Source organism: Trematomus bernacchii, unplaced genomic scaffold (genome assembly GCF_902827165.1).
Source record: "Trematomus bernacchii unplaced genomic scaffold, fTreBer1.1, whole genome shotgun sequence".
NCBI lineage: Eukaryota > Metazoa > Chordata > Actinopteri > Perciformes > Nototheniidae > Trematomus > Trematomus bernacchii.
The window spans coordinates 10,082,441-10,110,147 of NW_022987313.1; the positions used below are offsets into that span (position 1 = coordinate 10,082,441).

At 42.3% G+C, this 27,707-nt stretch overlaps 1 protein-coding gene across 1 annotated transcript; it reads left to right on the top strand.

Moving 5' to 3' along the window:
• Positions 1-317: 317 nt before the first annotated feature.
• eif2ak4 (eukaryotic translation initiation factor 2 alpha kinase 4) lies at positions 318-27,362 on the top strand. Its single transcript, XM_034130888.1, has 39 exons — positions 318-651; positions 784-899; positions 5,961-6,063; positions 6,150-6,323; positions 6,801-6,881; positions 6,970-7,121; positions 7,197-7,297; positions 7,450-7,607; positions 8,199-8,752; positions 9,559-9,674; positions 10,128-10,282; positions 10,382-10,818; positions 10,900-10,972; positions 11,046-11,135; positions 11,218-11,340; positions 11,554-11,658; positions 13,019-13,082; positions 13,174-13,253; positions 13,396-13,497; positions 13,950-14,000; positions 14,082-14,318; positions 15,044-15,119; positions 15,434-15,555; positions 15,897-15,946; positions 16,416-16,584; positions 17,165-17,281; positions 17,403-17,468; positions 17,555-17,725; positions 18,136-18,270; positions 18,453-18,560; positions 18,866-18,994; positions 21,415-21,501; positions 21,654-21,766; positions 21,859-21,914; positions 22,325-22,428; positions 22,970-23,038; positions 23,821-23,865; positions 24,806-24,921; positions 26,968-27,362. Exons 1-39 carry the CDS (start codon positions 520-522, stop codon positions 27,023-27,025), a joined length of 4,995 nt encoding a protein of 1,664 aa, XP_033986779.1. The 5' UTR covers positions 318-519; the 3' UTR covers positions 27,026-27,362.
• Positions 27,363-27,707: the final 345 nt, after the last annotated feature.

Below are 27,707 nucleotides of genomic sequence, written 5' to 3' on the forward strand. Positions count from 1 at the left end.
GTCTGGCCAGCTCTGCAGGCCCATCAGAAGGGGTTTCTTAGCATTTTTTATAGGAAATATAAAAGTAAACGAGGCAGAAAGTAAACGAGGGAGAGGGGGCAGGCTATGCAACAGCAAGATTGTAGCACAGTGGACTAACAGTGGGAAATACACCTAAAAACAGGACATGAACATGTTAATTTTGAAAATAACTTCAGTATAAATTATAATTCTCATTCCCCCCAAAAAAAATCTGTTCCAAGCATCAGTTAGGGATAATTACCGCCCTCTCGAGGCCATTTTTCGAGGGAGCAAAGTGATGACGTTTCACCTTCTGCGACACAGCCTGCAACAGCCATGCGCCAGTTGGCAGCGTTGTTGTGGTCGCCTATCTCGTGATTAGTTAGCGATTTTACTGAATAACATTGAGGTGCTTATCTGCCAAAGTTTGGACTGAAATATGTGCCGGAGCTGCGCAGGGCGGCGGTGAGTGCAGCGGAAGGGTGTGACGCGAGCAGTGTCATGTAGTGAGGAAGAAGAATGAGCAGTCAGCAGCACACTCCAGCAGACGGGACTGACGACCATACGGTCCAGCAGGAAAATGAGCTAGAAGCTCTCGCGTCTATCTTTGGAGATGATTTCCAGGATCTGCGGTGCAAGGATCCATGGAAGGTAGCTACAGACGGTAGTTAGCAGAATGCATTGCCTTTTAAAGCAGATGATTGGCAAAAGCAGAACTACTTTTACTTGAAGTGATCAAACATGGTCACCCCATTAAAAAGGATTCCTTCACTGTATTCTCAGGTTAAAAGACCCCCTCAGGTGCATCTCTGCCTGCGGCCCAACGGCCTGAATAATGGACAGGAATGCTACGTGACTGTGGACTTGCAGGTTCAATGCCCACCCACATACCCAGATGCGTGAGTACTTGTTGAATTATGAAATGTAATATATGAATTCTGTTTATTTAGTACTCTTATACTAATCACTTCCTGTATTCCCGTGATAAAAGGGACATGCGCAATAAAACGTGTCACTTCCGTTTGAAGCACAGCTGATGGTGTACGTGTGTATTTATTCCTCTGTCACGTTAAACTATGTTCACGGTATTCCTGCCCTAAGATCATGGCATCGCTAACAGGTTATGGGCCCAGGAGGGACCATGGAAGCCGGTGGAACCGTTTGTGTTTCGACGGAGATGAGAAGAACTACGAGTTATGGGAGACAAAGTTTTTGGGTCACCTGCGACTGCTAGGATTGAAGGCTGCCATCCTAGAGGAGCCAGGTGTAGAGGATGAGGCTGATGATGAGAAAAACGAAGAAGCCTATGCGGAATTGATCCAGGTACTGGACGATAAAAGCCTTTCACTGATCATGAGAGAAGCAGCGGACAACGGAAGAAAAGCGTTACAAATACTGAGGGACCACTACGCTGGGAAAGGGAAACCACGGGTGATCAGCCTCTACACTGAACTAACGTCGCTGCAGAAAGCCGCTAATGAGAGCGTCACTGACTATATTATTCGTGCCGAAACGGCAATTACAGCACTGAGAAATGCTGAAGAGACTCTTAGCGACGGGCTGCTGATAGCCATGATTTTAAAGGGACTGCCAATCTGTTTTAGGCCGTTTGCCATCCACATTACACAAGGGGATGAGAAGCTAACTTTTGGTGAGTTCAAAACAAAGTTGAGGAGCTATGAAAGCACAGAAAAATACAATGCCAACTTGAGTGAGGAATCTGATAATATTATGAAAGCGAGTGGCTGGGTGAAGTGGAGAGATGGCCCCAATATCACCTGCTACAACTGCGGTCAGAAAGGACACCGGGCTCGTGAGTGTCGAAGTGCGAGTAGCAGCAACAGCAAAGACCAGAGACGGTGGTGCAGTTTTTGCAAAAATTCCACACATATAGATGCAAACTGCAGACGCAAAGAGAGAGACAATGCTAAACAAGCAACTGACGTTGAGGACCACTCATTTGTTTTTAAAGTACGTGACAGTCCAGTAACCAGAGTTACACATAAAGGGCTGATGGTCGACACCGGAGCAACGTCACACATAATAACGAACATCGACAAGTTTAAAAGGTTCGATGAGACTTTTCAACCGAAAGACCACTTTGTTGAATTGGCTGACGGGACAAGAACAAGTGGTGTCGCTTTGAAGAAAGGAGAGGCGGAGGTCTGCCTGCAAGACACGGAGGGACGACGAGTGACAGCGATGCTGAAGGACGCGCTCTATATACCGTCCTATCCACAAGACATTTTCTCTGTTAAAGCAGCGACAGCCAACGGAGCATCAGTGAACTTTCGTCAGGGTTGTAACCAGCTGATTCACCAGAGAGGTAAAATATTTGACATCAAGGAATATGATAGACTTTATTTTTTAAACACTGTGGACTGTGAAGCTGAGGACGATGCATGTTATGGATGTTATGACATTCAAACATGGCATGAAATACTTGGTCACTGTAACTATGATGATGTGTCACAACTGGAAAAAGTCACTGAGGGGATGAAAATTAAGGGTGGGATTGATAAATCTAACCTTAACTGTGAAGTGTGTACTCGAGGTAAATTTGCTCAGAGTAGGAACAGACAACCAGATGCAAGAGCTAAAGCAGCGCTCAATCTTGTGCACACTGATTTAGCAGGTCCCATTGAGCCAGAGGCTAAGGAGGGATTCAGATACACATTGGCTTTTACAGATGACTTTTCAGGGGCAGTATTTGTGTATTTCCTAAAAGCTAAAAGTGATACTTTCAAAGCCACAGAGAAATTCATTGCTGATGTCGCACCTTATGGTAAAATCAAATGTATAAGGTCTGATAACGGTACAGAATTCACCGGGACAAACTTTCAATCGCTCCTTAGACAACATGCAATACGACATGAAACTTCAGCACCTTACTCACCCCATCAAAATGGGACAGCTGAGAGAAACTGGAGAACACTTTTTGAAATGGCAAGATGCATGCTTCTTGAGAGCAATTTACCAAAGAAGCTATGGACATATGCCGTCATGACTGCAGCTGTAATACGTAACAGATGTTACAACAGACGTGTAGGACAGACACCTTATTATATGCTGACAGGACGTAAGCCGAACCTCTCGAAAATGCATATATTTGGATCTGTATGCTATGCATACAAGCAGGAAAAGAAAAAGTTAGACTCGAGGTGTGAGAAGGGTATTTTTGTAGGGTATGATAAAAACAGCCCAGCATACCTAGTCTACAACCCAGACACTGGTAGTGTTCGAAAACACAGGCAAGTGAAGTTTGTCACAAAAAGTATAGTCGAGCGACATACACAGACTGATTTTGAGGCAAGTGATGACGATTTTTATGAGAAAAGGTTTGTATCCACCAAGCCAGAAACCCAGGGGACTGACTCGTGTCCAAAAGAGACACAGGAGGCTCGAACTGAGACAGATGACACAAACACTCAGACAGGAAAGGGAGCAGAAGGTCAAAATAGAAGCTATCCCCAAAGAGAAAGGAGACGACCTCAGTATTTAGAGGACTATGAATGTAAAGTACAGTGTGACGACCAGAAGTATGTAAATATTGACTACTGCTACAGAGTAATGTGTAATGTACCAAACACCTTTAAAGAGGCCATGAATTCAGCAGAGTCAAAACTCTGGACTGATGCTATGCAGGAGGAAATGAATTCTCTTAAGGAAAATGACACATTCACATTGACCACACTACCAGAGGGCAAAAATGCAGTGGGGGGTAGATGGGTCTATACAATCAAAGAAAACACAGAAAAGACTGAGATATATAAAGCCAGATATGTTGCAAAGGGATATAGTCAAGTGGCAGGAATAGACTATAAGGAGACATTTTCCCCGACTGCAAACATGACATCAGTACGAAGCTTGATGCAATTGGCAGCTCAACATGACTTACACCTACATCAGATGGATGTTAAAACTGCATATTTACACGCTCCAATTGATTGTGAGCTCTATGTACAGCAACCTGAAGGTTTTGAGGTCAAGTCAGACACAGATGAAAAGCTAGTCTGCAAGCTGAATAAATCACTGTATGGGTTAAAACAATCTGGAAGAAACTGGAATAAAATGTTGCATGATCATCTCTGTGAGAACGGTTTTGCACAAAACCCAGCTGATCACTGTGTCTACAGTAAAGGAATAGAAAATGAGAGGATCATTCTGATTATTTGGGTGGATGACTTAGTTATCGCAGCTAATGATATTCACACAATTAATACTGTGAAAGAAATGTTGAGCACAAAATTCAAAATGAAGGATCTTGGGAAACTTAAACATTTCCTAGGCATTGACTTTACTCAGGAAAAAGGAGAAATAAAGATGGGTCAAAAGAAATTCATTACAAAAATACTGGAAAAGTTTGGTATGAATGACTGTAAGCCAAGGTCCACCCCATGTGAACAGAAACACAACTTTGATGATGATGGTGAAGCTGTTGATGCAACACAATATCGTGAAGTGGTAGGCAGCTTAATATATTTAATGACATCTACACGGCCTGATCTAAGTTGGATAGTCAGTAAACTGTCACAGCATTTTTCAGAGCCAAAAGAACAACACTGGTTAACTGCTAAACATGTATTGAGGTACTTAAAGGGCACAATTAATCAGGAGCTATGTTTTAAACAACAAGATGAAAAACTGAAACTTGTTGCATACTGTGATGCGGATTGGGCAACAGACCAAAATGACAGACGGAGTATAACAGGGTACTGTTTTAGTCTAACTAGCAATGGGCCTGTTATTTCTTGGAGATCAAAGAAACAGCAAACCGTAGCTTTGTCGACATGTGAGGCAGAGTACATGGCACTGGCTGCCACAGCACAAGAGAGTTTGTATCTTGTGCAGCTAATAGAGAGCATGGATAGTGAGGGTCAATATACTCCTGTGAAAATCTTTGAAGATAACCAGGGTGCAATTGCTCTATCCAAGAACCCAGTATGTCGTCAACGATGTAAACATGTGGATGTCAAGTATCATTTTGTTCGAACTGTACTGAGTGATAACATGATAACCATTGACTATTGCCCTACAGCTGATATGATTGCTGATATTTTCACTAAGCCTGCAACAAAGGTTAAAAGTGAGAAATTTGTAAAGTATTTGTTTGGAATGTAAATAACCCCAGAAGTTTCAAACACTGTGTTATTGTGAAGGTGTATAAGGTGTTTACATTTGAATTCATGTTGAGAAATTGTGCAGTATAAGAGTAAGTGGGGGTGTTGAATTATGAAATGTAATATATGAATTCTGTTTATTTAGTACTCTTATACTAATCACTTCCTGTATTCCCGTGATAAAAGGGACATGCGCAATAAAACGTGTCACTTCCGTTTGAAGCACAGCTGATGGTGTACGTGTGTATTTATTCCTCTGTCACGTTAAACTATGTTCACGGTATTCCTGCCCTAAGATCATGGCATCGCTAACAGTACTGACCCCTGACCTTTGCCATGTCTCCACTTAGGTCATTTTTGCCACTGCATTGCAAGGTATCAACCACGGTATCAACACACAAACTGAGACAAGTCTCACAATGCTGTTGATTCTGTCCTCAGGTCATGTATCATTTGCGATGCGAAACTTATTTATTGTGTGTCCACATGCTGAGACATAAAGCATTATGTTCTTCTAAAACATAGTCTTTAAGAAATAACCTCATAATGGTTAGTAATAGTTAATGGATATGTTGTTATATTCCTCTGTTAATTACATATTTAAAAAAAACTTTAGTGCAAAAATAAACACAACAGATTTGATTGATTTTTGATTTTATCTGTGTGTTCCCACACAATTGGTAATTAATGAGAAGGATGCTGCATATTTCTCTACAGGCCAAACTGTGACCTTTTAACTTTCCAGGACAACTGACTCATCAGAACAAAGCTCCGGTGTGGACTTGTTCATGTCCTCTCAGTGTTTCGCTCTTACTAACTGATGTCTGGTGGCACCAACAGGCCTCCAGAACTGGAGCTGCATAATGCCAAAGGTCTGTCGAACGAAAACCTCCTGAATCTGCAGAGTGAACTCACAAAGCTGGCGGTGTCACGATGTGGGGAGGTAAGGATGGACACAGACACACACACACACTGACCCATGAATACAAGTACAACAACCACCTTTACCCCTACCTACCTGTCCACCAGGTGATGATTTACGAACTGGCAGACTACATCCAGGGCTTTCTGAGCGAGCACAACAAGCCTCCGTCAAGCTCCTTCCATGAGGAGATGCTGAAGAACCTGCAGAGACAGCAGGAGATACGAGATCAGGAGGAGCAGCAGAAGATGGACCAACGGCGCAAACAGGAGGAGGAAATGGTTAGGAGTATAGATAAAACCCTTCATGCGGTACCTTGTGTTATAATATAACATTGTTTTGCACTTAAAATTAAAGTGATTTGGTTTTCCCACTCACAAAAGATCACAAACTTTATCTTGTGGGAGCAATACAGTGAAACTAAAGTAGAGCTAATTCCATGAATAAGAAGCAGAAATTCATGATGTAAGAGTGTATCTAATTGACTACATATGAAAATGCAGTACAAAATACTTCTGCTTGACACCCTATTCGGATCGCCTTAGCTTAAAGACCTAAAGTTTGGCATAGGTTCGAAGATGGATTTTTGCATGAAAATGTACTTTAACGGTTTATGAATTATCAAGATAGTTGTGGTTCCGTCATTCTACTAATCGTTGCAGCCCTACAAACTATGCACCCTGTATGAAAAAACCAAGACAACTGACGGAAGTTTCAGTCGAACAGGATGTTGACTGAGATTTTTCTTGTTCTTGTAGGAAAAAGAGATCATGGCTGTTATCCAAAAAAGAGAGGAGGAGAAACGAGAAGAAAAGAGAAGAAAGGAGATTGCCAAACAGGTGTTTATAGAAAAACTTATGCAGAAAAATTAATTAAGCAAAGCTGGTGTTGTGATTGACCATTTGTTAATGGTGTTAATATTCACAGGAGCGTCTTGAGAGTCTGGATCAGCCAGTCCCTTCTCACTCCCCCCTGTTAGGGAAGAGCCCACCCAGCCCCAGCGGATTTCCTCCTGAACTGATAGAAGGCAAGAGAGCCGCCAATAACCGCCGCCGGACTACCTCCAGTACACGCCACAGGTACACAGCAATCCTGATGCTTCTCGTTTTAAAGAAACATTGAAATAAGGCTGACATGTGTATCCGTTTTCCCAGACGTGACACGGTTAATGACGACATCCCTCGCTCCCAAGAGCTTCTTCACTTCTCCAGCAGCGCGTTTGGAGATCTTGTAGTCCACAGAGGGAAAAGCTTAGGTGAGATTTGTAGTCCACAGAGGGAAAAGCTTAGGTGAGATTTGTCTGAGAGGATGCAGCTACTTCAGTCCAAAGTTGCTTAATCCACCTGTTAACCGTTGGCATGAGTGTTATTGTGTGTGTGTGTTATTGTGTGTTTCTGATTGTGACAGGTGTGAGCGAGAGGCTCCGGCGTAACGTTTATTATGGATTTGAGGAAAACTCTGGAGACTTTACTGTGATCTACGAGTGGTCGCTTCAATGGAACAAGAAGATGGGCACGATTCTCACCAGCCAGGAGAAAGGAAGGATTGATAACTGCAAAAAGCAGGCAAGTAAAATAAAAGCAGATGTTATCATTAAGAGTTTAGTTTTGGAGTTTTGGACTCCACGTGATCTGTGTTATGTTTTTACGTTGACCTTAAAAATGTCTGCCTCATGTGGTTATTGTATTCATGTCTCCGTGGTCTTATTTTTAACTTTTGTTCTTAATTGTGAAGCACTTTGTGAAATTCTATTTCTGTGAAAGGTGCTATAATAAATAAACGTATTATTATTATTATTATTATTATTATTATTATTATTATTATTATTATAATAAATAAATGTATTATTATTTAGTGGTTCAATAATGTATTCAACTGTTTTTAAGATCAGGAAAACCTGGAAAGTAGTCCTTAAGTAATCTTTCTTTGTGCAATATATATATATATGCCGGTAATAACTGTGCAATATATACCTGGCTGCTAGATCCTCAGAACTTTTTTTATTATAATTTTTTAATCTTTTTTATGCAAGCTTCTTAGGTAACATTAAGCTGTCTTTGGCTCTTTTCTGCTGTAACAATGTAAATTTCCCCTCTGTGGGACTAATAAAGGTATTCTGATTAAGTACTAAACCATGCTTCTGAATTACTGTGTAGATCCACGGGGCCGAAAACGAGTTCAACTCCCTCCTGCGGCTGGATCATCCAAACTTGGTGCGCTACATGGCGCTGAGCTCCACGGCGCTGAGCTCCACTGAGAAGGAGGACTGCCTCGTGGTTAACCTGCTGGTGGAGCATGTGGCTGGCGTCAACTTGACCCAAAGCCTCGTCACACAAACCCCGGTCCCTCTGGACAAACTGTGCCACTACACGGCCCAGCTGCTGGCTGCCCTGGACTACCTTCACTCCAACTCCGTGGTCCACAAACAGCTGGGGGCCTCCAGTGTGCTGGTGGACTCCGAGGGAAACGTACGACTGACCGATTACAGCTTATCCAAGAGATTCGCCGATATCTGCAAAGAAGACATTTTCGAGCAAGCCCACGTGCGATTCTCGGAGGATACGTCGATGCCAACGAAAACGGGCAAAAAAGGGGACGTGTGGAACTTGGGGCTGATGCTGCTGGCTCTGAGTCAGGGGAAGGAGGTGCAGGAGTATCCAGTGACAGTGCCAGCCAGCCTGCCTGCTGACTTCCAGGATTTCCTCCATAAGTATGTATTGATGGATACATTACCAGCTTCTTAAAGGAGTATAATAGTGTTTAAGGCAATTTACTATAAGTCATGTACTCTGTGCACTAAATACTTTTGAATAGTCCTGACCATTTTCCAAAGATTATTGATTTGTTTTAAATGAACGATTTGTTTGTTTTCCTGACAACTGACAGAAGCAAACCTTACATTCAATGAAATAGACCTTCAACTAATGATTATTTTATGCAATAGTTTGTTTGATCTATGAAACAACAGCAATTTGTGAGAAAATGGCCATTATGATATTTTAGATTGTTTTGTTGACAATTAGTCCAAAACCCCAAAATATTTAATTTGGTTCAGGTCAGATATTTGACCAGGAATGCAGCAAGTTAACTGATTACTGAAATAGTTGCCAGCAAAGTTTTGTGTCTCTTCGGGTAGATTTTCATGCCGTACACACACAAAGGGAAAACAGTGACTGCCTGGAAAGGTGGAACACATTCAGAACTGAGGAGTGGGCCTTGGAAAATGTATGGCAGTATTGTGAAGCATCTGGATTTGTTGTTAATATGCTAAATCATCCTTTGGGCCATGATGTTTATAGATGTCTGTCTTCCTCTTTGCTGGCTGTTTAAATAATGTTTTCAAATGTAAGTTGTTTTACATACATAACATTAGGTTTCATTTTAAATGTTTAGACCTTTTCCTTCTTTTTAACATGGCTCTACTGCTTTATGTTGACAGCAAAGCACAATGTGGATTCGTAAAATAGACATTTTAGTTATATTATACATATAATACTGTATGTGTTTTTGTCACAGGTGTGTGTGCCTGAATGATGCTGATCGCTGGACAACTCAGCAGCTTTTAGAACACTCCTTCCTCAAGCCTCCTTCGCCCAAAAACCTGCCACAGCACCGGGTTGACAGCCCAGAAGGTGATATACACGCCCATACAAATATGAGTTGGATAAAATATAAGAAACATTTTGGTAAATTTAGCTCAATTAAAGCAAAATATTCTACCAGAGCAACATAAAATGTAGAGACAAACAAATGAGAGACAAACTTGAACCCCTTTGTCAGATCATTCGCGTCACAAAAAGCATCTTTAAATTCCTTATTTTCCTATCAATATAAAGATATTTCATTTCCTCGCAGCATATATTTACATTACAAGCAGAGTACACTTAATAATAATATAACTGTTAATGGATTGTTTTACATTGCATTCTACAGGTGTGTCTATTTTCTGCACAATCATTGTATAGTGTGTTAATGATATGCAGCTGATCCCACCCCTATAGTTATGATGTCATACTGTTGTCTGCTCTCTCTCCATCACGACTAATCTAATCGTTGTCATGTTTTTTCTTCTTCCGTCATCTCAGATCCTGTTGTGGACTTCCCATCATCAGTCATCCCGCAGAGCCACATCCTCCACGCTCCGTTCAGCACCGGGGTGCAGAGGCAGTTTTCCCGCTACTTCAATGAGTTTGAGGAACTCCAGCTTCTTGGAAAGGGGGCATTTGGTGCTGTAATTAAGGTAGGCCCTAAAGCTTCTTTGGATGATGTTACACTGGCGAGTAAACTGTCTGTTGATCTCACTTTTTCCCCTTCCACTTTCCCTCTCCTGCAACTCCAGGTTCAGAATAACCTCGACGGTTGCTACTACGCTGTGAAGCGCATCCTGGTCAACCCGGCCAGTAAACAGTTCAGACGAATCAAAGGCGAGGTGACGCTTCTTTCACGCCTTAACCATGAGAATATCGTGCGCTACTACAACGCGTGGATCGAGCGGCACGAGACCCCCTCGGGAGGCATGCTGAGCAACACCGACAGCTCCGAGCCTTGGAGCTCCAACGAGAAGCCCCCCCAGCGCAAAGAGTCCCCGAAGCCCATCAACGAGCTGGGCCTCGCCGACAACGTGGAGGACGCTGCGCCCCCCCCGGCCCTGTCCAGCTCCGTGGAGTGGTCCACCTCCATCGAGAGGTCCTCCAGCGCCAAATGTAGCAGGCACCAGTCAAGTGATGAAGAGGATGATGAGGATGAAGAAGAAGATGTTTTTGGTGCCTCTTTTTTGTAAGTGTTTTTTTTAGGGATAACGTGAAGCTATACTTTCTCCTGCACAAACTCTCAACACTATACACATTTTTCTTTTAGACCTTCAGACAGTGATTCAAGTAGCGACATAATCTTTGACAATGGAGATGAAAGCACAGACGATATGTCACAGGTTTGAATATTTACACTTTATCTATTATTCATTAGTATTTGTCCATAGTGCAACTAACAGACTCCTCTTGCAGGTTGAGCCAATCAGAAGGCCTGTAGCAGATGCAGGGGACACCACAGACTCAGACCAACCCCTCCTCATAGCTCATCACTTATACATACAAGTAAGCTTCACCATCATACTCCATTCTCTACCACTAGAGGTCACTGCCTCCTATCTAATGCCGGTTTTCTGTTTTCCACCAGATGGAATACTGTGAAAAAAGCACTTTAAGGGACACAATAGATCAAGGCCTGCACCAGGACCAGAATCGGTTAGCGAGACTCTTCAGGGAAATACTGGATGGGATTGCTTACATCCACGAGCAGGTGTTTTATCTGTGTGTGTGTGTATGTGTTTAAGTTCTAAGCATGGTTTAAAAAAATAATTAGACCATTTGCAAGTGTCCCGTAAGCTAGTATCACACTTTTATATCCAAGGCATTTATCTGTTGCATTTTGTATGGTAATAGCAGTAATAAGGAAGCCATGTTTTTAATTACGCATGACTGAGCAGGTCTTTTCATGAATCCTTTCCATTAGGGCATGATTCACAGGGACTTGAAGCCTGTCAACATCTTCCTCGACTCACAGGACCACGTGAAGATTGGGGACTTTGGCCTGGCTACAGACCACCCTGCTAATGTGGTGAGTATTAGCCTGTAACAGCTTCACTCTACAGTAGTGTTAATTTCGTTGACTAAAACTATGACGAAATATGTTCGTCAACGACCTTTTTTTTTCCATGACGAAAACAAGACGATGACGAGACGATGACGAGACGGCACCGACGGCAGTAAACAATAACTGTAACGAAATCATCATGCAATATCGTTGACGAAAAGTGACGAGACGAAAATGTAGTTTACTAAATAAAAACTATGCCAAAATCTCTCTTTACTTTCGTTGACGAGAAATGAGGAGACGAAATATTATCAAAGATAACGTTACATCTCTGAAAGTTAGTTTTTCTCCCAGCAGTTTCATTTCCGGTGCTGCGGCTGGGCAGCAGCTGTGTGTCTGTGCTGCGCGCGGCGGTACATTTGAATTACACCGGGCAGCGGCACAATATGAACTGTCAGGAAGACTCGGGTCTAACTCATGGTCTAACTAACCTTATTTAACAGAAAATAAAATGGCAACAACAGGGCTTGGGAGCAGTGGTCGCACTCGCGTTAACCGAATACCCCCCCGTCAGCGCGAGTGAGTGATAAGTTGTGCACTCGACGGGTAATAATGGATTATGACGGAAATGTTACGATCCTGTCCGTCAAAATGACTGACAACGAAAAAGTCTAAAGTCACCACTGCTTGGGAGAAAGAAACGATGTGATATTTGAGCCCATTTTCGCTACAATGAGGCGGAGAAAAAAAGCGAATGCATTGTTTTATCAGAAGGGAAGCAATGTGGCCATAACACAGCTGTTAAAACACCACAAACCTGACCAGATACTCTCTCAGAGAGTCTCTCTGCAAAGCTGCATTCTTAATCATTCAACCTGTGTTTTTCATCAAATAAGGACAATATATAATCTTATTGTGAAATAAGTTTGACTAAAATGACAAATTATTGGTTTTGGCTAGACTAGTTTGACTGAAATGTTCTATGTAATCTGATGACTAAAAAAGACTCAACAGTTTTCATTGACAAAAAGTAGACTAAAATAATTAGTTTTCTTTGACTAAAATAAGACTAAAATGCTCAGACTTTTAGTCGACTAAATCTTGACTAAAATAGTTACTGTTTTAGTCGACTAAAAATGCTCAGACTTTTAGTCGACTAAAACTTGACTAAATAAAAACAGGATGAAGGTGACTAAAACTAAAAAGGAAATTTAACACAGGACTAAGACTAAAACTAAATAAAAAAATAGCTGACGAAATTAACACTACTCTACAGACAGGCTGCTCTTATGTAAAACAGTGTAACTGTTTAATCGCCTAGGTTAATAGCTCATAACACTAGATTACGCATCAATATGACATGCATACTGCTTTACTGTTTCAGGCTGCAGGCAAATTTGAAGTGGAGGAGAGCGGCTCAGCAGTGATGCCCAAACCAGACCCAACAGGTGCAGAGAGTTTGAAAAACGTCACATGATTTAATGCTATTTTGATTGATATACATGTTCTTCCCTGACACATTGCATCACTATTCTACAGGTAACATGACAGGCATGGTTGGTACTGCGCTCTACGTCAGTCCGGAGGTTCAAGGAAACACCAAAGCCACCTACAACCAAGTAAGATTTGTATTGAAATATAGATGTTATTTGAGCTTTTGCAGTTGTCTCCATGTGACCACTGTCTCTCCATCTTAGTTGCATAGTTTAGGTGTTAGACTTTTAGGTGTCTGATATTTTTTTTTTTTTTATTTGTCCTCAGAAAGTTGATCTTTTCAGCCTGGGCATTATCCTGTTTGAGATGTCCTACCGTCCAATGACAACAGGGTCCGAGCGCATCTCTGTCCTGAGCCAGCTGCGTGCGGTACGTTCATGTTCATGACTGGTAGCGATTTTTGCTGGAGTCGTAAAGTGAAAAAAATGACATTGTCTGTCTTTCCTTACTTCATAAGGACTTTATAAAAACATACACAAGAGTATCTAACTTGACTTACACTAGGCAACTGAATAATGTAAGGCAGATGCTATGTATGTGGGGCTGCCGCATGGAATTGTGGCAAAGAACTTTCTCTTGGTTGTCCTTTTCCTTGGTGAAAGACATGCCAGTCTACTCTATGCTAAAGGAGAAAAGAATGGAAGCATTGAAGCACATTTCCTAAGCAATGAGATAATTCATACAGCTGTTATGACCGCCACTTTGATACTTCCTAAGCAAAAAAAGAATATTCCACTGCAGCCCATGTAAATTATTTTGGCTGCGTGGGAATTTATAACTTGCTTGTGACTGACCTCAACTCTTTTCTTTCTACGATGCAGGAGCTCATGATCTTTCCTGAGGACTTTACTGAATATGAGCAAGGAACACAGGTAGGATGCTGTAGCATTTTGATATGAAGCCTTTTTCTCTTGAGTCTAACAATCAGGGCTGCTGGCTGTGACTCCTTTCAGAGGAAAGTGATAGAGTGGCTGATGAACCACGACCCGGCCCTGCGGCCCACCGCCCAGGAGCTGCTGAAGAGCGAGCTGCTGCCCCCCCCACAGATGGAGGAGTCGGAGCTGCACGAGGTGCTGCAGCATACCATGGCTAATATCAACGGCAAATCCTACCGCACCATGGTGGGCCAGCTGTTCGCCCAGAACACCTCCCCGGTCATGGATTACACCTACGACATAGACCTGCACAAGGTGTGGTTCTAGTATATTTTGACTGGTGTCACGTATTTATTTTAAGAATGCATGTGTGGTATTTAGGGAATTAAAAACGTCGATGCATAGTAAGTGCTTTTATTTATATTTCTATAGAAGACATATGTATTTTGGATATATGGTGAATGTAAGTGTGAAGGCAAGGCAAGTTTATTTATAGTACATTTCCACACGAGGCAATTTCATTTTTTTTTTACCAAAAACATTAAGAGCGTTAAAACGTTGTGCAACAGAAACGCATAATAAAATGACATTGACATTTTTTCAATAAAAAGGCAAGATAAATACAAATAAAACAAACTAAAACGGAATAGGTCAAGTAAATAAAGAAAATACAAGAATAAAAGGTACAGTGCAGTGTCAGTTATGAATAGTTATTATATTTAATAAAATAAAGCAGTGTGCAGAAAAGTCTTCATCCTTAATTTAAAAGAAGTGAGACTTAGAGTGACCTGCAGTTTTCTGAGAGTTTGTTCCAGATATTTGTACCATTAAAAACAGAACACCATATTAAAAGCCACTTTATGTACTCTTGAAGTTACCCCTCACCACCTGAAGATGTCACTGCAGACATCTGAATGGCTGCACTCACTCACCAGTGCTTCCTTTCATCTGGCCTGTATAGCGGCCAGCAGAAGGCCTGGTAGTGCTTACTCCATGTCTCCTGATCCCTAACAGAGGCTGTTTGTTTGCTCTCCCTCCAGGGCAGCTTCAGCTTCAACGGTGCCAAATTGCAGCAGCATGTTTATGAAACAATCACCAGGATCTTCAAGAAGCATGGTGAGTACACTATGGTTGTTTGATGAGTGTGCGTGTGAGCCTCTGTTGACTCTCCACTGCCAACCACTTGGACTCCTGACCCATTGTAAGCACGTTTTTCTGAACCCCAACATCTGCTCCAGAGAGTGGCAGCAAAACAATAAGTGCACTGTGGGGCAGAGCAGATTATGTGCAGGTGCTAGTGTTTTTTTTTTTTTGCTGATGATGTCCAGTTGTCCTTATTTGTTTTTTACTCACACGCATCATCTCTTTTTCGGCCGAGCGTTGTGTTATCTTATGCAGATGTTGCAGTAATACATGATGTTCCTCCTCAGGTGCGGTGCGCCTCCAGACACCGCTTCTCCTCCCCAGGAACAGGAAGCTGTATGATGGCAGCGAGCTGGCCTGCTTCATGGATCACAGTGGAATGCTGGTCACACTGCCCTACGACCTTCGCGTGAGCGCAAGACACACACACACACACACACACACACACACACACACACACACACACACACACACACACACACACACACACACACAAAAAAAACACGCGCTCAAACATGCATGTCCGCGCTTGCACGCAAACACTAATTACCCAACTATTTGCATCAGCACACGCAAACACACACATAGTGTGAGGCTGCAATCAGCAGCCGCCTTAATATCCTGCTACCTCAGGAAACCCTGAACACTAAATGGTTGTTTCCACTGTGTGATTGATTACAGCCTGGTATGCACTGACTTCACTGTCATTAGACGAGTGCACCCCATGCTTTAACTCTGTTTTTACTTTAGATGGCGTTTTCAAGATACGTCGCTCGCAATAACATAACGCACCTGAAGAGGTAAAGTTGAATTATATAACACACTTTTATGCCTATAATCCTAATAATATCCTCATTTATTAAATAAATGCTCTTTTCAAAATGGTCTTACAAAGTTCTCTGCAACCAAGCTATTAGCTCAAAGGATGTATGTCACTGACTTATTACCAATCTAACTTATGCTGGGCACTCTGTTTGCAACTCTGCATAAAACTCTAATGTCATTTTTGTTTCTCTATCTTTAAGCTAGACCCACCAGAATTGTTTGGGATGTATTTTCTACATTTAGCTACAAAAATTAAACGTTGCATTTGTTCCTAACGCATTAATTTACGTTATAGTTGTAATGCGACTGTTATTCATGTCAAATCTTTAGTAACAACAATTAGGAATGTGCAATGTAAAGTCCTATCACCACCAAGTGAACTGTTTAATTAAAGGCTGACATCAATGTTGAGACTTATGAATGTTTCTCTCAATCTCCCTGAAGGTACAGCATTGAGCGTGTTTTCCGCCCCAGGAAGCTGGACCGGGCGCACCCAAGGGAGCTTCTGGAGTGCGCCTTCGACATCATCACCCCCGTGACCAGCAGCCTGCTCCCTGATGCTGAGACCATCTACACCATCTCTGAAATAGTCCAGGAGTTCCCCGTGCTTCAGGTTATACACAGTCTGTTTGTTACACTACGCAGAGAGCTGATCCTGATTCACACACTTTGTTGACTGGCTGGATGCATCATTGTTCTTTATTTTCCTACGGATGCCATAAGTGCAACCTGGCCCGTTGTTGTTTTTTCCCTTTTCACTTCCCGCTCACATTCCTAACATACCAAAGTACGTCTAAGCCTGACAGATTTACACAGTGTTTATTATTTGTATAGTAAATCTGTTGTGCTCAGCTCCCTGTACTTCCTTCTCTGCCTCCCAGTCCAATCCATTTCCTGCCCACACACCCCAGCGCCACGTCAGTCTGCTCTCCTCCTTCATGTTTCGTGAACTCCGTCACCTTAGGGTCTGGCCTAATCATTCACCCCTCATAGATCCTGTTTGTGATCCTCTCCACCACCCTGCTCTTTGTGTGAAAGCTTTTAAGAATACGCGAGTCAGACGGAATGAGAGGGCAGCCGGACACAACAATCATTATTCACTCGAGGCGCTCATTGTACAGTAGTGCTCTCAGTTTTGACTGTAATTGCGGCTGAGAGGTCTGAAGGTGTGTGTGTGTGTTTGGCACCCGCAGGAGAGGAACTACAACATCTACCTGAACCACACCAGCTTGTTGAAGGCCATCCTGCTCCACAGCGGAGTCCCTGAGGACAAACTGAGCCAGGCCTCCTCCGTACTGTGTGAAGCCATGGTCAGTGAAGGTCACACGTGCATCACAGATGTTATTCACAGTGCGTGACTGTTGCCTAAACGCTAGCATGAGCATATATAATAGTGTTAATGCCTTCCTTTTTTTTCTGTGTCTTCCCCAGAGTGAAAAGCTGACCAAACGTGAGGTGGAGGCAAAGTTCTGTAACTTCTCCCTGTCGACCAACAGCGTAAGTGTCAGACTGGGATGGACGAGGACCTGCTGTAAAAATAATCAGCAGCAGCTCACTTGTTCTAAACTCAGACATCCCTCCAGTTGCAGACGCTGTACAAGTACATAGAGCAGAAGGGGAATCTGCAGGATCTGGCTCCACTGCTGACGTCACTCACCAAACAGAAGACCGCCGTCACCCAGCTGGCCAAGCAGGGCCTCAAGGACCTGGAGGAGCTCACGGTGCTGCTGAGGAAACTGGGAGTTAAACTGCCGGTGATTTGGATTCAAAGTCAACTTTATTGTCAATCTTTACATTTGTGTGTACAGACAGAGAGATCGAAATACCGCTTTCCACAATCCCAAATACAAAAACTAATATATATAAAAATATGTATGCAAATATGTATATATACCTATATATACACAAAGACACGTTTATACATATGCACACATTAAGACCTATATAAAAGCACAACAATCAATATATACAAAAATAACAGTCACTTCAATATCTTTAAAAATGTACATTAGTGCAAGACTGTCCATAGCAGCGTAAAAAAAAAGTGTCTGGTGCTGGATTTGAGTGTCTGTGTGTGCGGGGTGTTAACACACACATTCTAGGTGAATGGAGGTTAAAGTGTATGTTCTCTTTCCTTTTAAAACATGTGTATCTTCTCTATAAGGTGGTGGTTAACTTAGGCTTGGTATACAAGGTGCAGCATCACTGTGGGATCATCTTCCAGTTTGTGGCTTTCATCAGGAAGCGCAAGCGAACTGTGCCGGACATATTGGCAGCTGGAGGACGCTACGACCACCTGGTGGGTTTTACTGGCGTTTATCCGTGCCGCACTAGTGACTTTTTTTATCAAGTCATGACAAAAATCTGCAGCCAATACTTGAAAAATGTGTCTTCCATTTTTCTTCATATCTCTTCGGTCTGTATTCAATTAAATCCATATGATGCAGTCTATGTTCTGTCTTTTGCTCTCTGTGCTGCTAGATCCTGGAGTTTCGTGGGCCAGCTTCCACGGTGCCGGTGCCTTCTGCAGTGGGGGCCAGCGTGGCCCTGGACAAAGTCTGTGCAGCTATAGCCAACATGGAGGAGCCGGTGAGACACACACACACACACACACACTGGGATCTGACATTCCTAATTATTGTAATGAAGGCGCAGCTGACTGCTATAATAAGGCATACTTAAATATGTAGCTGTCGGCCGCCACACAGCCACTTTTAGAAACATGTTATTAACTGTGATCGCTGTGACTATTGTCATTATCGTGTTCTCTAATTTTTATTTAAAATGTGAAATGATGTGCCTAAGAAAACTGTGGGTAGATCTGAAGACAATAAGATACTGCATTATTCAATATCTTTCTGTTCTTTACATTCTCTGTTTTTGCATTCCATCAGCCCTCAGTCAGCTCCTGTGATGCGCTGGTGGTCCCAGTGGGACACTCTTCCATGTCCAGAGCCATCAATGTTGTCCAGAAGCTGTGGAGCACTGGCGTCTCTGCAGACATCGCCTACGACGTCTCACAGGTGAGAGAATAAATAAACAGTTTTCTAGTAAAAAAAAGTGATGTTTACATTCTGTGTTCTTCACCCAAATGCATTGTGTCATTGATCTCTCAGAACAGTGTTGAATTGATATGCTTCCGGACCTGCAAAAGGAAACCGTCTGCAGAGAGAACATGGCTAGAGAAGCACTGTAGTCGTTTAATCAGAAGGATTTATGTCCGTTCGCAGTTATTATATAACTGAGCCCCTTTTTTCTGTCAAAACTCGACCACTTTCCGTCTTTTGTAGACCCCTGAATAGAAATGAACATTGGTGTAAAATGTATTTCTTTTTTGTCCTGTAGTAACTTCCACCCTCCTACAGGGGGCGACTTCTGTTCTTGAGGGGGAAATGCCCCTCATCTGTCAGCAGCAGACTTTATCGTGACAGCATCAGAAATAGTAAACATCTTAGAGAATGAGCTGCACTTTGTGGTTTCACTTGAAAGAGGCCATATTGGGACAATGCAAAGTGGAGTCATTTCTGCAATAATCGACTCAGGCATCTGTTAGACAAGCTTCCAATAAACTTTTATGATAAGCTCATGTTAGGGGAAACAGCCGAGATGAGATAAGTCCCCTCAAAGTGAAGTTATTTATTTCCCGGTCCAGAAATCCTGATGCCATGCCTCTGTCACATTCTTCATGTTTATGTGACAAACTGATCCAAGCCTTGTGTTTGTGTAAACGCCCTCCTTGGCAAATTGGAGTGCCCACATTGTCAGTAGACCTTTTTTTTTTGCTCTTTATAACTTTTGTTTCCACTTCTGCAGTGGATAAGTGCTTTGCTTTTTAACAGTCTTCATTGTCTTTATGTACTGGCACAGGACAAAAGTTATTGGCCACCTTCATTTCCCCTAACAAGTCCTTACGGGCAGTTTGGCTGAAAAAGTGCGGCATTATGTCCAAATTGTCAACACTGTTTGTATTTGTAGATTACGTATGCAGGCTGCGCACTGACTGAGTGGTGAGATGGTGAGAACACCTTGTTCGGACCCCTTCATCCATCCCTCCCCTCTCACTAGACTTTTGTTAACACCTTTCCCATGCTGGCCTCTTAAAAGGACCTGAATCTGCAGCTTTAATTCATCCTCAGGAGACAGTTCCACTCCTTTTAGCTTTTAATTGCCAAATATGGCAAACTCCTTTCCACATGCGGTCAGATTAGGCATATGGCCGCGGAGCTGCCCACCGGCCCCCTGAGCAATGGCTTAACTTTGACTTAATTTGTTCTGTCAACGTGAAAGTTATAAGAAAAGAGGAAGTGTTAGTGCATACAGGATGACGAGGCAAACATGACACACGCGCACACACACACACACACACACACACGCTTGTTAACACAGAAGGCGTTGTTCTGCACTACCACTGGCTCGTCTAGTGGAGCAGCCAAATGAAACTCTCGGGCTGCGAGTTGGCGTAGTTAATTGGGCTAACGCATACATACGTACAGAGTGTCATTACCTGAACACACATTGATATTGGTCGTGACTCCCGGCACAGTGCACACTCTTTCAACCAAAACTCTACCTACACTGAGTGTTTGCTGCTGTAGAAGAATGTTCTGAACCAGGGTTCCCCCCAAAATGAGCCCTGATTTCAAAATGGTTTTAAATGACAAACTTGACTCATGATTCTTTTAGTAATTAATGGAAGAAAACTCTCTGTCAAACTGGTATGGTTAATAACAATTAAGACCAAATGGTTAAGTTAACAGCTCCCTCTTAACTCAGCCCACACTGTGTCCCTCCAGGTTAGATCCTCAAGCACCAACATTACCACCAAACAGGAAATGTTAAAGTGAATGGTACACATATTCAGTATGTTGTGAAATTAATATTCTCTATCCATTCTTTTTTTAATGTGCTCCTAATTCTAGGGATTGCAGGCATTGAAGGCAGCATATTCCAGGATTGAGATTTTGTTTTATTGTTATTACAAAGCAAGTACAGTAGTATTAAAAGGCACAAAAAACTCACAGCCTGTATTTGGAGACTGCCTTTGAACAGGTCCTTCACGTCTTATTAGGTTGTACAATTTATAGGTACAATTATAAGTGCGGCTACACGTCATTACAGTCAATCCCTGCCTTCAATGAGGGGTGCAGATCGTAGGTGCAGATGCGGAACACCCAGAAACCCCTTACCAATCAGAGCAGCTTTTTCAGGAGGTACTCTTAAAGAGACAGGCGCTAAAAACTGAGCATTTAAGCCTGAGGGTAATTACAGGTACATTCAGTCAGACAGTTTAGGAAAAACGAATGCGTGTTCTGAACATCTAACATGTTCAAATGCAAATTCAAAGTACAAGTATGAACCTGGAAATGAGCATAATATGACACCTTAAATCACCACCTATAATGTCTGTGTGTGAGTAATTGAGCATTGGTCCTCTTGTGTTTAGTCTCAGGAGACGTTGATGGAGCACTGCAGGCTGGCCGGCATCAGCTGCATGGCCCTGGTCTCTGACAAGGAGGGAAACTATGTGAAGGTAAACCAGACCAACAGTGCAGCAAAGCATTGTGCGGGAATACATTACATTAAAACAGCCGAATTATAATGCTGTCAAAACTGTTTGTTTAAGAGAGAATTATAGAGTGGTTCTGAACAGCAGCACATGCTAAAGTATTTGTCTGTCTCCAGGTCAAGTCCTTTGAGAAAGACAGGCAGTCTGAGAAACGGATCCCTGAGTCGGACTTGGTGGACCACATCATTCAGAAATGTCGGACCAAATTCTTTGAGGACAGAAACATCAGGTAAAGACATTTTGGTTTAATGCGCTGCTCAGACGTCTGCATGATGTAAGGCGGTTTGTTCTTATATAATGTTGTCCTTGTGCCCCTTGCAGAGAAATGTCTGAAAGCATGTCTCAGAACCCTAAAGGATCGCTGCTCAACACCACAGGTCTGATTACCCCTTAGTCTTTACAGAACGCCTCTATATATACAAATTAAAATGTGTAGCCTTATAGTCTTACTGCAGCATTCACACCTCTGTTTTTATACTGTTCTACTTGGAAAAGTATGACTGTAAAGTAGCACTACTGATCCTACTGTTGAATTTACACTTCTGGAATTTAACTGATTACCCAGTGACGTACGATAAGTGCAAAAAGAGAAGAAGTGTTACATTTCACACCAAACTTCTGGCATGCAGACAGGTAGCATACAAACGGATTTAATTAAATTGAAAGACTTTAGCGAGGCAGTTTTCATCGTCATGTCATTGGAATGTGTGCATTTGAGATTAAGGTGTGATTAACCAAAGCCTTCTGATTGGATGAAATTTGGAAATGGTCCTTTTTCTGTCTCCAGGCTCCTCAGAACAGCATGGGAGCAGCGGCCCCATGAACATGAATGTGAACGTCATCAGCCCGGACAAAGTCTCTTCTAATATTAGACGACGCTATGAGACTCAGGTTTGTGACGCACGCACGCGCACACACACACAGACACAGACAGACACACAGACACAGACACAGACACAGACACAGACACAGACACAGACACAGACATGTGCACAGACACATGTGCACAGACGCATACGCTTCTCTTTCCATCTTTTCTGATCCCTTATTTTCCATTCTGAAATCGATGATTTGGTAAGCCAGATTTTCTGATGTAGTTGCCAATAAAAATGTTCACAAATGTTTGACATTTAAACCACTCGAGTTTATGTCCGCACCCACTCATCCAGTAATTTCTCTACAGCTTCACAAATGGGGAATAATAACAGCAAGCATTGCAAGAGAAATAAACACAGACGTCACATCGTTTGTCAATAAGAATACGATAACTGTAACTGAAAACCAACCCAATTTTCTTATTTAAAAAAAGTATGCCCTTTGTAGTATTCTTTTTCCTCCTGGTTTCTTTTGATCATGGGAACCACCACTATTTACTTTCATCCTTTTCAATGTGTTCTTTCTCTTATTTTGTTCCTTTCTAACTCTCTTTCAGATCCAAACCAGATTACAAAATCTCGCGAGCAATTTACAGAACAAAACCAATGACATCGAGGTTCTGGCAGTAAGTCATTTGTTTGTTTACCCCGGCTCCCCCTTTTTCTGCTCTCCCACCCTTATCTCTAGAATCCATGTGTGAAATCACAGAGCGGCGAAAAGGGCTTTTTGATAGCTAAAATCGCAAACATCCCTGGGAGCAGCCCTTTTATAGTGATTTGCCTCGTGCTGGAGGTTGACATGGCTGTGAATCCGTTCCAGTCGCTACAGAACAATGAACACTAAACAGAAGGCAGTCACCGTGTCATTTCAGGGGATGTAAATGGCTGCCATATTGTGTTTATTTGTGGTTGCATTGAAGATGTATGGCCTTATATTCTCAAAGTAAATCATCCCGTGCTTGTTTTTCTTTTTACCAATGTAGCTACACAGAATTCATTTGCCTTCCATATTGGGGTCTGGATTTCATCAGCAGTAAATACAAGTTATTGAAACATAATCACCTTGATTCCCATAAGCAGAGAGTTACACAGGCCTATACATCTTCACTGTGGTCAGTAGCCTGCTTGTCTATCAAACAGAAGTACTCATTTTCCAATGATTATCCCAGGAGGCTATTAGACTCTTCCTGTAAGCGGGACATCGAGTACTTTATAGGCCTGGCCAGAGCATTGTGTAAGTGGAATTATGGGTACATTTACTGGATGTCCAAGTGGTGTGGATTATCTTGTGTTGAAAGAATAGCACAGGCTATTGGCTGATATTTTTAGCTCTATTATAAAAACATTTCTGGAACTGTTGCAACACGAGATAAGGCTCCATTGTGTTTTGCTTGTTTTCGTCCCACAGGTGGACCTGAACAAGGAAACGCTGGTGAACTTCCTGTCTCTGGAGGTAGGTTCCATACTTGGCTTTATCAAGACCCTTTTGCAGAGTTAATAAAAGGCTACATCCTTAAGGGTGGAAGGGAGGGAGGGAGGGAGGGTGGAAAGAACAGCCAATAGAGGTCAAGATCGCAGACAGGAAGTGGGGATCCCGTCTCCTTCCTAACAGGCCCGATGAGGAGTGGACTGAGGGAACACCCCGGACTTTTTCCACAGCCAGGGAACTCTGCCAAAGACGTTCATTTCTTTAACAAGGCTCACATATGGGACAGACACATACAGTTAAGGAAACGCATACTTAAGAGGTGTTAAAATTCACATTCCAAACTCCTGACCAAAGCGGCACTCATAAAGAAACCCTGGTTCCTAAGAGCAGAGGTTTTTAAAAGTCTTAAATTATATTGTGCTAAGTAACATGAAGACGTCTGAAGAACGCACTTTACACCACCCCTCTATATAAGCAAAAGCCTCCACTCCATAAATGAATGGGCCACCTATACAGTCGGCCCCCTTCGCAAGCACATGTGTCAAAGAAAACACTTTTAGTATATAAAACGGGTGACAATACACAGTGGGTATAGCCAGGCGTGCAGGAAAGGCCTGCTTTAAATACGGCAAATTACCCCAAGTCACACACAAAGCAGAGGAAATCTATAAACCCACTGTAGCTACACTTGACTTGAACAAATATACTCCAAGGCTGCAGAAGAAAAAGCCCATTTATTCCTCTAAAATGCCGTTTACTATTCTGTTAACAAACATAAAGGGAACTGAGACCTTGTGAGCTGTTGTGTTGGATACTCTGAACAGTGTTGATATAGTAAACTAACCTCTACCAGGCTTTGTTTGATGCACTGATTTCGGCCTCTGCATTTCTTGTCACATTTCTTGCCTTCACTGCTTGCTAATTTCTTGCATTCACACGTGCTCTCTCCTTTCTTTCTTTCCAGTTTGATAGCGAAGAGCAGTTCAACAGCAGCGTGAAGACTCTGCTGTCTCGTCTACCCAAGCAGCGCTACCTGAAGTCCATCTGCGATGAGATCCACCATTTCAAAATTACCAAAAAGTTAGTTTTTTGTGTTCTTATCAGCAAAGAAAAACCAACTTGTTGCAGACCTTAATAATTCCTATCTATTATTCTTCCCAGACATAGCTTGCTATATCGCCTACATTGTAAAGAAAGTCAAATATATTCATTCTTTATTGACCATGAGTATGTACAGAAGATTGTGCTGATCCAACTAGTAGATGCTGAGATAATTCACCGGATAAGTGAAACTTTTACATCATTATTGCGGTGAAGGAAAAGGGAACGTTCCCCGAAGTTGTTATCATTGTCGTCTAGGCCCTGCTGATGTGTATAACAGATTTGATGGGAATCTATACAAAAGTTGTTGAGACATTTGACTTAAAAACTAAATGTTAGCCCGCTGCTGGCTAGTGGTAGGTAGGGAATCACTCTAATTGGTGTTGAGATATTTCAAATAGGGCCAAAGTGGTGGACTGACACAACCAGAAATACTTGAAGAAATAAATAAGGCAGGACAATGTGTTGGAATAAGAAAACTATTTTAATGTAACATTCTCAAAGTTGCAGAGATGATTTGGGGATCTCAGTTTCCTGGAATGGTTGCTTTGTTTTTTCTTGGAAATGTTGCCAGATACGTAGTTCTTAATACGGCCAATGGGCTCCTCACAATTGTGTTGCCTCATTCCATGATAGAAAGAGACTTAACAGACAGATTTAGGTTTCTATATTCGAGAAAGGATAAGAATCCAATCTAATAACTTCTTAAACACTGTCAATTTTAACATTATCAAGTGTCAAAATGTTTTACTCCTCCAAAGTAAAGAAACAGTTTGAACTTGATACTCTGAAGACAAACCCCAGTGAGTAGTGAGCCAAAGACCCCGCTGCTCCGCTCATATGTTTCCATCCATTACCCACTTGTTATTAAAATGAAACCTGAAAAACAGTAGAATACATTAAAGACCACAACAAATGCACACTTCCTTTTACGGGCAGCTGCCCCCCCCCCAAAGCTGGGAGCGAGCCCACACACTCCAGGTGTAACAGTGACAGTCCTTCAAAGGGAGCTGTAATACGGATAACTACTGCCTTGCAGAATATCAAATCCTCGGCTGAGCCCGTTTCCTGAGGTGAAATCTGGAGAAGGATTTGCCTTGTTTGGTCTTCTGAGGTCTGTCTCTTAACACCCAGGTTGATTGACAGAGAGATTTCAGCACAAGGGGGGAGGGGGGGGTTTTAACTTCACCAATTGCTGCGGTTGTGGATGTAGCGCTTAATGTTTCCCAGCAGAACGTTGTTTTTTTTCAAAGCCCAGGCTAAATCCCCAGTGTTAGAGTTCCTTGTGACGCTGGTGAATGCCCATAGACAGCAACCCTGTGAGGGATTCAGAGGATTTTCTCTTTCATGAATGAGATGCTAACAAAAAGAAAAAAGAGCTTCTCTTTCTGCCTTCCCGTCCGCCTCTCCAGAGCAGTTGGTTTTAATTTCCTGTCTCTGCTGTGTGTTTGATTTGCCATTTAGTGGGGGGAAAATACTCTGGTGATAAATACGCGTCACAGAGGCAACAATGGATATATTCATCGTGTTGTTTGTTGTTTTCAATGAATGTGGGGCACAGGCAACCAAGGCCAGATGAGTGGGCTGAAAGGCTCATGCAGTCACCTGGCAGCCGCAAGATCATAAAGTAAACTTATCCCAAGGGCTCACTGAGATTTAGTTCTAGCTAAAACCACTGCTGGCATGTACGATCTGTATCTCCAGTGCTGTTTTTACACATCTGCAGCCATGCTAGCAGCTTTATAAAGTGTTCACAGGCACAGGCATGCTTGAGCTAACAATGACAGCGCCAACTATTGGAAATAACAGTAGTAATTGGTACTTTTACCCTGGACATAGCAGAGTTGACTCATGTGTTTATTTAAACTGACTGACCTCTTCATCTAGAGAAATCTAATACGTGGAAATCTAATATGTGGAAACCTTCCCGGTTGAATTTCATTGCCCTTATTTTTTTTGATGTCCCATTTGTGTGGTTTTTATATCCTTTTGAATCAATAACTGACGGATGTTGTCCTGTTTCAGGCTGGCTGTGGTGGTCTTGTACAGCTACAAGGACGACTACTACAAGATCCTTCTCTGAAAACCAAGACTCAAGCTCCCTGACCTGCTGTGCTTCAGACTCCCAGAGACTTTTCATCTTTGGACCTACAGAACTTGTTTCATGATGGACTTGTAGCTTTCCTTCTTAGAAAGCGCGAGCCCCAAAGACACCATGTTTACCATGGGAATTCAAAATCGTTAACTTTCCAGTGTTTTGTAGATGTTCTCAGATAGAGTCTTGACTCTATTGCCTTAATAGAATTCTAGAAGTTGAAAGATGGATTTTTACTGAAAATTGTGTCATGAAGGCAACAATTTTACTTTTTCTAATCGGCAACAATTTGAATAGTATGAATAAAGGACCTTTTCCCACAGAGCTGATATTGTGTCTATTTTAATTACACATCTGAGTACAACAAAATGCAGCCTCATTATTGACTACCTGCATACTGAGTAATACCTCATAAGCTAATGCTTAACCTTATTGTTGCTATGAACTCAGTTATTGCTCAGTTGAGACACGTCGGACATGTTTGGGGAGTTTTTAGTGGAGTTTGAAGGCTTTGTGTTGCGTATTTGACATATTCAAGGCCTGGGAAACTGACCCTAATGTTTACTTTATTGATCCTTCCGGAGAAGCTTCCTCACCTTGAAGTTTATGAGCAAGCTTTGACGGACAAGTCAAAACAACAGCACAGTCTGCGGAGGATTATACAGGTTTC

Bases quoted from the DNA above. Each gene is read 5' to 3' on its own strand.
- eif2ak4 (XM_034130888.1), top strand. From the start codon at position 520: ATGAGCAGTCAGCAGCACACTCCAGCAGACGGGACTGACGACCATACG. The intron at 11,136-11,217 runs GTAAGCTTCACC...GTTTTCCACCAG, and splicing joins CTCATCACTTATACATACAA to ATGGAATACTGTGAAAAAAG. The intron at 15,556-15,896 runs GTGAGCGCAAGA...TTTTTACTTTAG, and splicing joins CACTGCCCTACGACCTTCGC to ATGGCGTTTTCAAGATACGT.